The sequence below is a fragment of the Salvia hispanica genome, chromosome 1 (genome assembly GCF_029641045.1).
Source record: "Salvia hispanica isolate PSC_SH4W2 chromosome 1, Shi_PSC_v1, whole genome shotgun sequence".
Taxonomy (NCBI): domain Eukaryota; kingdom Viridiplantae; phylum Streptophyta; class Magnoliopsida; order Lamiales; family Lamiaceae; genus Salvia; species Salvia hispanica.
In genome coordinates, this window is record NC_142692.1 from 65,706,305 (window position 1) to 65,721,783 (window position 15,479).

Here is a 15,479-nt window from a genome sequence, read left to right on the forward strand (position 1 = left end):
GGGTCATCCTCTGTGGACGGATCAGTTCTTATAGTCGTACTTGTATGAATTGTGGTCTCCTCTGAATCCCTGTGCCTTGGTTCATCATGATCAGTTATCTTAGTTGTTTTCGTATTTGATATTCAAAAATAAAATAAACATTTATGGGATAATTTGAATAAATGACTTTCTATTTTTTGATATATGCGAATAATTTAGTACTCTCAATCTGTCCCAAGATAGTTCGAGTTTTATTTTTTTGGATTGTCTAAAGAACGTTGAGTCAATTTTACTCTCTTTAATTTAACATATCAATTTTTTCAATCTTGTGTTAAAAAAATGCCTCAACTAGACAGAAGGAGTGTTATAGTTTTGAAGCAAGTATAATGGAGCATTCATCGAGTGAGACGCCAGTATGAATTAAAAATAAAGAGTTTTATTCTACTAAGAATCACATGATTTGCGGATGAATGATGTTAGATTGATTCTGTACATTGTGTCCTAAGTAAACTCAAATTACTACTCTGTCCCACTTTAATTGTCCTAATTTACCTAATATAAGTGTTCTATTTTAGAAGTTTCGATTAAAATATTTTATAAATAATAATATGCTCTATATTCCACTCACATTTTTAATTTAATTTAATTAATAGAGATTTAAGGATTTGATTAGTATGCATTTGATTTTACAGAATAATCCGTTAGGTTGCATGCTACGTGTTAGTTGTTACACTTTTATTTGAGGTTCATTTAGTGACGGATCCAAGATTTTAATCAAGCCGGTGTTGATATTTAATAAAAGTAATAAAAAGTGAAAATATAATAATAATAGTATTAATAATGTAATAAAAAAGATATTTGATGCTACGTGTAATGTCAATAAAATTTTTATGACACACTAGATAACTTTTTTTTCCAACGAGTCGTCATGTTTGTACAATTTGAAGAATAGTGTCATTTAAAAAAAATATTGAATATTATTCTTGCAACACTTGCAACATTAATTCTTTGTTGGTTCACGGTTGCATTTAGAATTTTAATACTGCTATTATTTGGAGAATTTGAAATTGAATATTTTTTTAAATTTTTTGAGAAAATATCAATAAATAAATGTAATCAATAATTATAAGATTTCCGAAAATAATTTGAAACTAATATGTGGTCTTAAATTGTTAATTTGCCAAGAAAGTAAGAAAATAATTTTATAGTCAATTTTATTATTAATTTATTATATTTTGATTTGATTTATGCATTATAAGATTATGCCAATTAAATTTAGAAAACTGAAACTGATAATTTAGACTTTCAAGGGCTTTATTATACATATACCAAAAAACTAAAAATATATAAAAGCCCAATCACTAAAAATACTAATGGCCCAAAATTAAATAGCCCTAATTGATTCTCCTTCCTCCAATCTTCAAATTAAATAGCCCTGCTGGAGCAGTGGCTTGGCCCTATGTAGATCCATAGTTGGCCGCTCATTAGTTATAGCTTGCAACAATTAATTTTATATTTTAATTATTTATATAATAGTACGCTCTATTTGCTTTATAATTCAAAGTAGTGTTGTATTTTATTTTCTCCTAATGTAAGTCTTCAAAGCTATAATTATGGAGTATTTTAAAAGTAATTTTGAGTGTATTGAGTATTTATTTATTTATTTTAAATGAGGTAGAGCAACGTTTAGTATTATAGACATAAAATAAAAACTCTTCAATTCATTGCATTAACTAATAGAAACGCAAATTATAAAGCGGATTGTTATTGAATTTAATTTTTTTTAATGACATCCTGTTGAGTCTAGGAAAAATATTTTAGGAACTATACAACATTTGGTTTCTAACATTTCTTTAATTTGATTTGGATTGTTTTTATTATGATGTATTAATCTTCAATTAATTTAATTATAATTAATCTTTCCAATTGTATATTGTTGAAACTTAGAATTTAAACTGTAGAATCCCAAGTTGGCATTAATATTACTATAAACATTTCATCGTTTATTATACTATAAATATATTCACATCCGAAATTATTTGGGAATTAACTCCATAAATATGTCCCAAGGATTATTCAAATCCTACTATACAACTTCGATAACTTTTTAATTTTTAGATACAAAACTTATAAGTAGCTTCTAGAATTGATTGAGAATTAAATTCATAAATATGTCCAAATGAATTTTCAAATCTTATTGATATTAACGGATTTTGCACTATTTTAAAATTATTATTTGGCCCGTTTTAAGTGTCAAATTTGCATTACATGTCCATTATTTGCATATTTTATCCATTTTGGTATTTTGACGTATTTTGTGAGAAATGTGTAAAATATCGCTGAAAAAGAGTATAAAAAGGTGAAAATTCGAAAGCAGAAGCTGAAGGCCAACCCAGCGGCCCCCTGCACCCAATGCAGAGGTCGCTGCAATGATTCCATAGCGTTTTGGAGCGTCCAGCGGCCCGCTAACTGGGAAATCGCGGCGCACGATAGCTGTATTCAAACTCAATTTTCTGGCGATTTTGAAATCCGATCAGGGCATTCTAAATATCATTCTCTTCGTCTTCGAAAGTGCTTCGCTTTGGTACCAAGATAACCTCAATCGAAGTTTTATGGAGAAAGTTATGGCCGTTATACCAAAGTCGCGCAAAGCTGTCAACTGCAGTGTAGGCGGAAATTTAAAGAAGGAAATAAGATATTACCTTGTGAAGCCAAATCTTTTCCTTCTACTATGGGGAACGAAAATTCCATCTTTCCTATTGCTTGGAGGAGACTTTTTTACCAAATTTAAATCATTCTCAAGCCTATATATACCCCATAACCTAATTCATATAATTCATCCTTCCATAGCCCCTAAAAAGGGGAGCTTTCATAGCTTCTCCTCCAACCCTAATCTTTCATCCTTCAGCTTTTTGTCAATTAATTCAATAGCATAAATTTGAGAGTTCTTCATTATACAAGGGGTTGAAGAAAGAATCAAGAGAAATAGGAAGGTGACTAATCAGAGGTTGATGAATTTGGAAAGAAACACCGACCTTTTAGAGCAAGGATTGGCAAGTCGTTGCACAAGTAGGAGAATTGAAATACAATATGTGGATTTTGGCCACTACAATAGGGAGGAAAGAAAAAGTGAAGGAATCAACTGACCCCTCTCCAGCCGTTGATCATCCTCAGCGGTCCGCTACACATCTTCACAGCGGTCCGCCAGGAACTTCACAGCCAGCTGAGCCTGACTCGGACACAGATGCTGAGCAACCACCAGCGGCCGCTGCACCACTTTGTAGCGTTCCGCTTCCTGAAAGTCAGTCCCCAGAATTGCAGTTTCCTTACACTGATACCATGCCTCCCCATGAAGATGAAGAAGATGAAACAAACAAAACTGTGGTTAATTTTTTCAAACCCTCTCTCTCTATAATGTTAATTCCTTTTATTGCTGACAAATCTGATTTTGGTGAGGATTTACAATTAAGTCATGCATGGAGGAAAAGTTGGAGCAAAACCGAAAATCCCAAGTTCAAGGTAAGAAGTTGTCCAAAATATTTGTGGTACAATTTGTGTGGGTTTAATCTTATGTGTCCATTGTCACATTCCGTGTTCACAAAATCTTCTGCTGCAACACTTGATAAGCTTCGTAGAGCGTGAGTGAGATATAAAGTTCCATGTTGATTGCTTTCTAGTTTTTGTTAGTTTTCTAGGTTAGTAGTAGTTTTTATTTTTATTTTTTAGTACCCTTCGTTTTAAATTTTCCTTTTTATTATTATAAAAAAAAATTATTATTAAATCTATTTTGGTTTATTTACGTTAAAAAAAACATATTCTGGAGCTGGGTTAGTGAGTTGTTTGCAGCGGCCCGCCGAAAGAAGAGCAGTAAGGACATACCATCCACGGCGGTCCGCTTAACTGCAGTCAGCGACCGCTAAAGCGTGTTAGATGCGAGATTTTCACATAAGGTATGTTTCTTCCTTCTTTCTTCCGTTCTTTTTCTTTCTTACCCTAGCATCCACTTCCCATCTCTCTTTAAATTCTATTTCTCCATATTATTCACACACCCACACTCCAAATTCACATCACTCAATTAAATTCTTTGGATTCTACCAAATTGTTCTTGTGCTCAACCGTCAACCAACGCAAGGTACGTTCTTCTTGTAATTTTTGAGCTTTGATCTTGAATTCTTTCATTGGATGACTTTGTTGTTGGTATATATTTTGGTAGTTTAGATTAGAGTTTGATGGGGGATGATATACTTTTGATCATTTGCTGGTGAATTTGTGAGTTAGATTTATTGGAATTAATTATTGTTGGGTGTACTTGAATTAGCTTCTCGTTGTGGATGAAATTTGAATACCCCGTTGATTTAATTGTTGATACGCATAGTTCATGTTTATAGCATTGTGAGGCTATTTTATCTTGCATGACTTGTGTATATGTTTGAGCTTATATTGTTTTGCATGATCTTGATCTATTGTTGAAAATTCTTGTAATTTAGTGGGGGATAGAGATCTTGATGGGGGATGATTTTTTAATCAAGGTAGATTACTCGGTCTTGCATGTGATTATTTTTATACCTTGATTTGGTTAAAGTTTGGGGGATTGCCAAATATTATGTGTTGTATCCTACTACAATTTTCTTCATTCTACGCTCACATTGCGAATTTGTAGGTACAAAGGCATCCCAAAGGAATTCCTAAGATGGGGGATAACTCATGAGCTTCAAAGAACGTCAAGCTAAAGAATAAAAACAAACGCTTGTTGGGAGACAACCCAACGCATTTTCTTTAAGTTTTTAAAGCTGTTTTTGGTTTATTTCTCGTTTTTAAGTTGATTGAAATATTCACAGGTTCTGGACCATTCCTAGCGACCGCTGCAGAGCTCGCAGCGGTCCACTGGCCACTAACTGGAACGATCTGACATGTTTGCAGCGACTGCTGAGGTCCACCTAGCGACCGCTGCCCAAATACAGTTTCCAGCGCGAATTTTCGGTTTTCTTTGAATTTTCCCCCGTTCAGCCCCTACGCGAAAATTTTCAAGGTATCTTTATTTGCTTTCATAGTTTACTCACCTCCCTACCGACTCTGTACACTTTGTGTAAAATAAGTTTGGGGGGATGAAGTGGTGGACCGTGAGTTTAGGGTTTTTGTTTTAGGTTTTTAGTTTAAGTTTTTTTTTTTGTTTAAAAACCCGAAGGTGATTTTCTTGTAAAATATGTCATGGACTTAGCATGAAGAACTTAGAAACACGCATGCTTGGGGACACGTTAGACCGAGTTGCCGATGATATTTAATTCCGTCCATGGTTGAGTATGGATTGACGTTTTGATTTGCTGGTTTGGTAAAAAGGTGCATAATTAGTGAATTGCTTGTTCGCCTTGAATTATGCTTATACCTTGTGAGATTTGAGTCTAATTTCTTTCTTGTGTGATTTATCTGCATTCATGATGTTTCTACAACTTGCTATTAGTTTGCCTAAGTTTACATAGTGTTTAAGTTGATAAGGGAAGATGTTAGACCATCTTTTCTAGCCTGCTTTTTATCCAAAATTTTTTGACCCTCTCAAAAATTTCATAATTTTTCCCTTTTAGAAACAATTTTGAGCCTTTAAGCCTATTCTTTGAAGGCCAAAATAAACACTACAAAAAATCGCTTTTTACTGGCGGAAATATCCGCCACTAAATAGCATTTTTCCGTCACTAAAGGAGTTAGTGGCGGATTTAGTGGCGGAACAGAACCGCGGCAATATATTCGCCGCTAAAATATCAGTGGCGGGAAATTTTCCGCCACTGCCATGTATTGGCGGATTACACACGGAAAATTGTCCGCCAGAGACATTCTGCCACTAATTAGTGGCGGATTCGGGGCACCATTATCAGTGGCGGAAACTGTTTCCGCCACTGTTCCGCCACTGTTCGGCCACTACATACACTGCTAAATAGTGGCAGAATGCATTCGCCACTAAATTTTTTCACAGATTTTGATTATATTTATTTTGTTATTTTTCCACCCAATTACGATAATTTTTCAACAAATCGATACATTTTTCATAGTAAAAACAACAATAGATACACCATTACTCATATATTACTTTAACACCAACGTTTAATAATATTGAGCATCAATGCAAATTTTAAAACTTAGTGGTGCAAATTCTAATAACAAAATAGTGATGCATGTAGCTTTGGAGTCTACAAAATAGTGGGGTTTTGGCAAATTTATTATCTACAATGTTGTTCCTTCCCAGTCCCATGAACTTCGTCTCTTCCTTTCCAAATCTTGGATCAAAATTATCTGTTCATCTTTAAGCCACCTCCTGAAGCCAGACACATACATTAGCATAAAAACTAGTGTTTGCCAATGATATTAAAGGGTAATTAACCTAAACTTGAATATTTTCGCAAATTAGCTCCATCATAAATCAAACCTAAGAATCCTACAGAGAGCTAGACAAATTCCAACATATTAATCCAACATATTAATCAACCAAAAATCCAACATATTAACTTATATTCCGCCAGTATTACTAGCGGACTTTTTCTGCCACTAATATCCGCTACTAATATAGACATTTTTTGTAGTGAAATGAGGACAATTCCTTGGGTTAGTATAGTTTTTGTTGTCTTTTGCAAATGAATTGGAGAGATAAGGAGGAAAGTATAAAAAATAGTGTGCTTAAATGTAAAGAAATGCAAGTTGTGAAATAGAAAAATTCAAAATATGTACTTGATCTAGAAAGGATGTTTATGAAAAGAAAAGAAAAGAAAAAGTGTGAAAGGTTGTGAAAAGAGACAAGAAAAGAAAAATAAAAGGATTGCAAAGTGAGTTGAAGGAGAAAAATTAAGTGTTAGAAGTGTCTTGAGTTTATTAGAAAAGTGGAGTTTATTTTACTTTGCTTAGGATTTTTATGTTTAAGTCACTTTGTAGCCAAATATTCCTCACCTACCAAAGAGCATACATTACAACAAAAAATAAAGATCTTTTCGGACTTTTGATGCTTAATCACATTGTAGTAGAGGAGGGATTAGACTTTGAGCAAGCCTATGGTAAACTTTGCATGGTGCATGATTTGAGTGCTATACACTTTACCTTTATACACTTTCAGAGTGAGAGAAAGAACACTTCCCATCTTTGGAAGTTTGCCACATGTGAATGAAAGTGCACTAATAAGTCTTGATTGATTTGATTGCATTAATTCATGCTTAATCTATTGTTTTATCCTTTGAGGCAATTACGACGTCTAGTCCTTGTGCATTTCGTGCGTCTATATTTCTGTCTTTATTATTTGTTTGAGGACAAGCAAATATTCAAGTTTGGGGGAGTTGATACGCTCGGATTTTGCACGATTTTAAGGCCATAGTTGGTCCATTTTGAGTGTCAAAGTTGCATTACATGTCCATTATTTGCATATTTTATGCATTTTGGTATTTTGACGTGTTTTGTGAGAAATTTGCAAAATAGCGCTGAAAAAGAGCATAAAAAGGTGAAAATTCGAAAGCAGGAGCTGAAGGACAACCCAGCGGCCCGTTGCACCCAATGCAGCGGTCGCTGCAACGTTTCCAGAGCATTCTGGAGCCGTCCAGCGGCCCGATGGGCCCTTGACAGCGGCAAGCTGGGAAAATGCGGCGCACGACAACTGTGTTCAAACTCAATTTTCCGGCGATCCTGATTTCCGATCAGTGCGTACTACATGTCATTCTCTTCGTCTTCGAAAAAGCTTCTCGTTGGTACCAAGATCACCTCAATCGAAGTTCTATGGAGAAGGTTATGGCCGTTCTACCAAAGTCGCGCAAAGCTGTCAACTACAGTCTAGGCGGAAATTTAAAGAAGGAAATAAGATATTACCTTGTGAAGCCAAATCTTTTCCTTCTACTGTGGGGAACGAAAATTCCATCTTTCCTATTGCTTGGCAGAAACTTTTTACCAAATTTAAATCCTTCTCGTGCCTATATATACCCTATAACCTAATTCATAGAATTCATCCTTCCGTAGCCCCCAAAAGGGGAGCTTTTATAGCTCCTCCTCCAACCCTAATCTTTAACCCTTCAGCTTTTTTCCAATTAATTCCATAACCTAAATTTGAGAGTTTTTCATTGTGCAAGAGGTTGAAGAAGGAATCGAGAGAAGATCAAGGCTACAAGGATTCAACCTTTTGGTTTTATTTGCTTTAGTTCTTATTTTCTTTATGACTTCCCTACAACTCTGTGTTTTTAGCTTATTCTTTCATGTGTAACTAAATTCATAGGATTTTAGGGATGTGTTAGTAACTTTTATTGGTTTATACAATTCCATGTTCTATTTAATATCCGTTTTGTTTTTACTTCGTTCCTTCCCTAAGTTGTTCCGTAATACTTCATGCTTGAGTGACACATTCGATGAAGATTTAATATAACTTGCTACTTAATCGTGAGAGGAGGTTGGCGAGTTAGATCCATTTAGTAGACACTACAGTTAGCTTCCCTTAAAACGACACTGTTAATTGAGAGTGAGGACTTTTCAAGGGTACTAGGAGCTTGTAGGAGTTACGGATCTAGGATTGACAACCCTAGTGTTAGTGATCTACGCTTGTACTGCATGTGCATAAATTATGTGACTCGTTCTATCGAAGTATAAACTGTGTTAGGGTATTGTAGTTGGAATTTGTATAACCATAATTGTGAACGCACATTCCTAGAATTCTCTTATCTCTCAACTTTATCATTGTGATTTAATTGCAATTAGTTGTTTACTTGCTTTTAATTATTTTTATTTTCAAAAATCCAAAAATTCTCTTGTTTCTCTAGATAGTATTTGACGCTTAGGGTTCGTTTGGTTCATTTTATGGGATTTTCCTAAGGAACCCGATTACTCCTTTTTGCAGTGATTATTGATAACTAATACTCCCTCCGTTCCATAAAAGTTGAGACAAAACTTTTGGGTATGGAGATTAAGAATTTATATTAAATAAATAGGAGAGATGAAAAAAGTAGGAAAGATAAGAGAGAGTAAAGTAAATGATGGAATAAAGTAAGAGTGATTAGATGTTTGTCTTTTGTTAAAAAGGGAAATGACTCAACTTTGTTGGGACGGACTAAAAAGGAATACGACTCAACTTTTATGGAACGGAGGGATTACATCTTATACTGGCGTTTGGTAGACTATGTTTTCCCTCTTAATCCTTCATTTGGTAGGCTGTGACATTTTACAGCAAAATGAGAATAAATATTGTGAAGACCAATTTGTCCCTACTTTTTCGACTCAAATGTCTCCTACACCCTTCGTCCTCCTTGCTAGACCTGAACATTGGCGCGGATTGGTTTCCACTTTGGCGCCATCTTCTCCCCTTCCCACCACATAAGCAGATTTAGAGGTCGCTGATGCCGTCGGTGGGGGGGGTTTGGAAGCAGATTAGGAGAAATACCATTACCGGAGATTTGAGAAATACCTCTATTTTTCTCAAGAATCTGGTCAAGAATTAATCGAGCTGAAACTGAAAACAATATTTCTTCTACTTGTTAGCACTCACCACCTCCGCCTCAATAGCATCCTCCGCTGCCCTCCGTGTACATATCTCAAACAAATAAGAAATTGCATTATGAACAATGCATCAAACGTCAATACACAGTATCCAATCTGATGCTACATGAGATGAACTGCAGGAGAGGGGAAACGAATTGGTAACACCCAAATAAATAGAAGCAAATTATCAAACACTTGGTATGCATAATTCTGAAGAAATCCTTACACATCAAATCTCTGCCTAACTCTTCTCAAAATACCCTCCACATCTTCATTCACAGCGGCAATCAGCTTATCCAAAACCAGCAAATTGATTAATTGATACTATGCTCAGTTGAAACAACATCATTACCGAATTAATTGATTCTCCTTTAATTAATGAGATTAATTCGAATTTTACCTGTGGAGTGTGTACGGAGCGCGATTGCGATTGCGTTTTCGGCGGTGGTGGCGTCTCGACTGGAGGAGGAGGAGGAGGGGAAGCTTAAGTCGTTGAGGGCAATTCGGGCACAAAGCTACAAAACACGAAATCGGAGAAACCGAGAATAAATTATACCACAAGTTTCCTCCGATAGTGAAATGCAAGAAATACCGAATCTATTACCTATTTCACTGAGATCCGAGAATTTTGTGCCGGATCCTCAGATAAAATCGAGCCCTACCAAACAGCAGAGAAGATGGGAAACGGAGACATTTTATGGGCTTTTACCAGGTTTTATGACTTTGTAAGAGCTACCAAACACACTCTTAGTACATAATAGTCAGTTACAATTATATTCCTCATGTTCGATATCCCGGTACTGACCTTTAGCTATACCAAATCTACCCTTTATACTTGCAGGTATTTTGAGTGCTAATAAAAAGTGCATCACTTACTATAATTAAAAATTATTAAACAATTAACTTTAAGATTGGTCTTTTTTTAAGGTTTAAATTATAAAATATTTTTGAAATAATAAATAAATAATGGGTCTAAAATTATAAATGTATTTAATGAAAAATGTATGCAATAATGTATACAAAATTAGAAGTTCAGTATAATTTTTGTACAGAGTTTGCATAAAATAATTATATTATATAATCATAGTATTGATAAATGTGCATAAATATAGAAAAAAATATAAATATAGTAAGTTTGAAAATAACTTCTATACATATCCATATTTTTTGATAAATGGTGTATTACCAAATCTTAAATTAAATTATTAATATTTTTCTCCATTAAACATTAAATTGTATTAATAGTTTCTTTGTTTTTTCCATTAAACATTAAATTGTATCCTCCGTTCTACCATAGACATAGTTGAGGGGTTTTCTTTTGGCACAAAATTCAAGAAAAAAATGTTTATTGTGTTAGATGGAGGGCCGGAAGATAAAAGTAAGAGAGAGAAAAAGTAGAAAAAATAAATAAAGTAGAAAGATCAAAGTAAGAGAGAGAATGAAGTTGGAAGGGAAATGTGAGTTAATTATTTCCATTAAGGGAAACAACTCAACTATGAATAAACTTTTCAAAATTAAAAAAATGATTCAACTATGAAGAATCTTTCTAAAAGGTAAAAATGACTCAATTATGGTAAAATAGATGGAGTAATTGACATGTATTTTATGTGCAATTTTTAGTTTTGAAACTTATTTAATTATATGTCCTACAATATTTTGCTATTTCGGGATGTTTTCATGATTTAAAATCTTATTCACCTCTTTCCGTTCTACTATATACCCCACATTCACCTTATGCTCTACACTTACATTCTATTATAATATCAAATATATAAAAGTGACATCCATATTCCACTAACTTATTTTCCTATGATTCTTCCTAAATTCAATTAATTTCTTAAAATTTGTGTTGAGTCAAAATGAGACTACAAATGTCACGACCACCCTTTCTAGGGTTAATAAATATGGGAGGTCGCGACCAATGGGAAGGGAGAATTTTCTAGGGTTTCAATAAAGAGTTTGACAAAGATAATTAATATTCAAATGTCGAGGGAAAAATCATAGTAAATGCTTAGGTTTTAAATCCAAGGTCAACAATTATCATCATTTATAATTCAAGAGTAAAAGGGTTCAAAACATAGTTGTGAAAAATAGTACTCCCTCCGTCCCACATAATTTTACACACTTTGACCCGGCACGAATTTTAAGAAATGTAATGGAAAGTGAATTGAAATAGTTGGTGGGATGTGGGTCCTACTTTTAAAATATTAGTTTTATAATAAATTGTGAGTAGGAATGAGTTAGTGGAATATGAGGTCCACTACAAAAAATGGTAAAAGTGAAATGGGTAAAATTATGTGGGACGACCCAAAATGGAATAATGGGTAAAATTATGTGGGACGGAGGGAGTATTATCTCAGCGGAAGCATCCAAGAGTAAGAGTGACGCTGTGTATGAAGACACGACGACCCTCGGAGTTCAAAATAAAATCCAACAATAATTCAGGTTCGACTCAACACCATCTCAAGCTCGTCGCCGCTCAAAATGCACAAAAGGGAAACATATGCATGGCTGAGTACTATAAAATACTCAGTGGACTCATGCTGAAAACAATTTATCAAAATATTTATTTTTATTTTTATCATGCCATTGTTAGGTCACCATCGGGGTTTTAGCTTTTGAAAGGCCCGAGGCACCAAAATATTCCATTGTTCAAAATCACGACTGCGCAGTCATTTTCCCATAGACGTTTACCATATCTGCTCATACATGACTTGGAATGTGGCCACAAACCAAGTCACTAGACCGACCAACTCGTACGCTGACACACGGTCTACCATAGGTGTATACTAATCCAAGTAGGGTTTGCCATTTAAATAATAAGTGGCAAAGTCATTTCAGATAGACACGTTAAAACAAAAATTATGGCATGATAAACAATTTGCATTTCATTCCCATCAAAAAAATAGTTAGGACATTGTCCTTATTTAAAAAGAGAGCCCACCTCGATCGTTTAATCCGAAATATATTCTTTCCCTTGCGATCACAATTCATTTACAAGATATCACCCTTATAGTTTAAAATAACAAATAAATCAACACAAGCAATCAAATAATTAACTAAGATGCATGCATCCTTAGGCTTCTATTACTTTATCAATAAGATTATAATTTTTCTATTTAGAAACTTGGTTTATTTTGATAATTTCAGCCGCCCAAAGAATTAAAACATCGGCCCAACTCAAAAGTCATAAACTCCCATTTCCAAAACACACGCATGTACTTCCATTTTATTTTAAAACAAACACCAAAAGTTTGGCCCAATATCTAATTAAATACTCCCTCCGTCCCCAATTAAAAGTTACACTTTTCCATTTTGGTCTGTCCCCAATTAAGAATCACACTTTATTTTTACCATAAATAGTAAGTAGGTCCCACGTTCCACTAACTCAATTCACTCACATTTTATTATAAAATCAATATAAAAAAATGAGTCTCACGTTTCACTAACTTTTTCAACCAACTTTTCTTTATATTTCTTAACACTCGTGTCCGGTCTAAGTGTGACTCTTAATCGGGAACGGATGGAGTAGTCAAAATCCAAGGAGATTAAAAGAATTTAAAAAGGACACAATTTACTCCTATTTTACATACAAACACATATACGCCCTTTTCACTTTAAAATATTTAAATAAAAAGAAAAGAAATTTAAAGATGAAGAACACATATTACACTTCTCAAATGAAAATCCTTCTCCATCTCTCACCTTTCTTCCCCAATTTGGGACTCAATCATACACCCTCCAGAAAGAAATTTCTGCCGGCTCTCTCTCAAAATTAACACACCAAAAGCTACGGAAATTAAAGCTCCGTCGCCCAGCACCAAATCGAAGGGTCACCGCCGCTGTGGTGTTCGCACTGTCCAGATCGGCGGGTCCCCCGAAGCAGCCCCGGTTAACCCCGCCGATAAGTTCTAAAATTGATTTCGTGAATTAAAGTTTGATTCTTTAATTCAGTTTGCCTCGATTCATTGGAACAGATTATAGAGTGGTGGAAACGGTAGGGAGATGGTGTAAAAAGAGTAATTTATTTCAAAATTAAATTGGGATTTGACTGATTTTTAATTGGAAATATTTTCTTTCAGATTATGGGAGAGGAGAAAGGCGTGATGATGAAAGAGGAGAAATCTTTCAGATTGCGTGATGATGAAAGAGGAGAAATCTTTGCAGATTTTTATTTATTTAATTTATTGTACCCATCTTGGAATTGAGTCAAATAAATATTCTTCACGAAAATGAATTATATATATTAAAAAATTAATTCCGTCAACACACCTTCAAACCCTAAATCAAATTAGGTCACAAGAATAGCAAATAACCAAAATTTACTCGTCAATTAATTCACGGACGCCACGGCGTTCAAAGCATTAAATGCAAAAATTTTAGAATTCGAAAATTATGATTCAAAAAGTGGGGTGATACAACAAAGGTTTCTCATGATTAGTATATACAAAATGTCAACTTGTATGCGTGATGCGTGCAAAGAGCAACTTTAAATTTTGATCCTCCCAACTAATTTAAAGATTACGCCTATTATACAAAGTTATAGAATGTGGAGTATCTCAATTCCACGCAGCTAGCTTCCCTTATATAAGTGTTGGGGACGATCGGTTTTAGTAAATACATTAGTGAGAGAGAGAGAGAGATGGAGATAGAAAGTAGGGTAATATCGATAGAGACTATCACACCATCTTCTCCAACTCCAAAATCTCTTCAAAAACACCAACTTTCCTTTATTGATCAAGGTATACCTCAATCACTCATTCACTTGGTCTACTTCTACCCACCAAATCCCAAATGTTCCAATTCCGAAAAATCAAAGCAACTAAAGAAATCCCTATCAGAGGTCCTCACCATATACTACCCCCTCGCCGGCCGCATCGTCGGAAACCTCTACGTGGACTGCAACGACGCCGGAATCCCCTTCTCCGAGGCCATAGCCGACTGCGACCTCTCGCAAGTCATCACCACCCGGAACCCTACAAATTTGAAGAAGTTTCTACCTTTGACAACGGATAAGCTTTGCCTGGCCTTTCAAGCCACCTATTTTCGCTGCGGCGGCATGACCGTGGGGATCAGCCTCACACACAAGATCGCCGACGGGATATCTTTTGTGTTGTTCGTCAACACCTGGTCCGCCGTGGCGAGAGGCGTTTGCGGTGGCATGTCGCTCCCGAAATTCGACACGGCCACCTATGCCCCTCCACTGGAAATCCTGAATAACTTCCAGTCCCCTTCTGCAAGAGTATCGGAGGAAGAGGTCACCACCACCTGTACCTTCACGTTCTCGGCGCCAGAGATCGCTGCTCTCCAGGAAAGGTACACAGCGGGGGGAGGGCGTCGTCCGAGCCGGGTCGAGGCACTATCGGCTTTTATATGGACCTCCTACGTGTCGGCAGTCGGCATTACATCGGATCAGGGTCACACCTGCATGGTGTATAATGCGGTAGACTTGAGGAGCCGGGCCGACCCGCCTCTGTCCGTACACCAGTTCGGTAACTTGGTTTCATCTTCAAAGGTGGAGGCGGTGCCCGGGGACAGCGGCGTCCAGCTTGTACGGAAGATGAGGGAAGCTTTGAAGGCGGTGGATGCAGGGTTCGTGGCTGGGCTGAAGAAGAGGGAGATGCAGTTGGAAGTGCTGAGCACTGAAGCCAGTAGAGCCGCCGCGGTGGATACATTCTTCTTCTCAAGTCTGTGCAGGTTTCCTTTTTATGAAGCGGACTATGGGTGGGGAACACCCGACCGGGTCATCAGGTTTGGCATGGCCGTCAAGAATCTGGTCTATTTTATGGATACAAAGAGTGGGGGTGGAATTGAGGCACTCATTAAGTTGACCAAACCAGATATGGACAAGCTTGAACCTCTTTTAATGTTAATGACTAAAGACTGAGTTGTTGTAATCTTCAAATTTCATATACTCCTATATTGCATGTGGTGTGGGAAATCACAATTGTATTGCACTTTATTATACGGTTGTCATTTTCCATGCATATTGTGACCGGATATTATTATTCTTA

General features: G+C 35.8%; 1 protein-coding gene and 2 long non-coding RNA genes across 3 annotated transcripts; 2 read left to right on the forward strand and 1 right to left on the reverse strand.

Annotated features, from left to right (window-relative positions):
• Window positions 1-6,289: 6,289 nt before the first annotated feature.
• On the reverse strand, window positions 6,290-10,197 carry LOC125224167 (uncharacterized). Its single transcript, XR_007176831.2, has 4 exons — window positions 10,070-10,197; window positions 9,866-9,980; window positions 9,692-9,756; window positions 6,290-9,599 (listed from the first exon to the last, which is right to left on the reverse strand). It is a non-coding gene; the product is annotated as an uncharacterized LOC125224167 (long non-coding RNA).
• A 2,937-nt stretch (window positions 10,198-13,134) lies between these two features.
• On the forward strand, window positions 13,135-13,764 carry LOC148934425 (uncharacterized). The gene is made up of 2 exons (XR_016134753.1): window positions 13,135-13,462; window positions 13,548-13,764. It is a non-coding gene; the product is annotated as an uncharacterized LOC148934425 (long non-coding RNA).
• Window positions 13,765-14,107: 343 nt separating this feature from the next.
• LOC148934426 (stemmadenine O-acetyltransferase-like) lies at window positions 14,108-15,352 on the forward strand. The gene has a single exon (XM_089062297.1). The coding sequence runs from the start codon at window positions 14,108-14,110 to the stop codon at window positions 15,350-15,352; it is 1,245 nt and encodes a 414-aa protein (XP_088918423.1).
• Window positions 15,353-15,479: the final 127 nt, after the last annotated feature.

What these genes read in the sequence shown, in the direction of transcription:
- LOC148934426 (XM_089062297.1), top strand. Translation starts at nt 14,108, where the DNA reads ATGGAGATAGAAAGTAGGGTAATATCGATAGAGACTATCACACCATCT.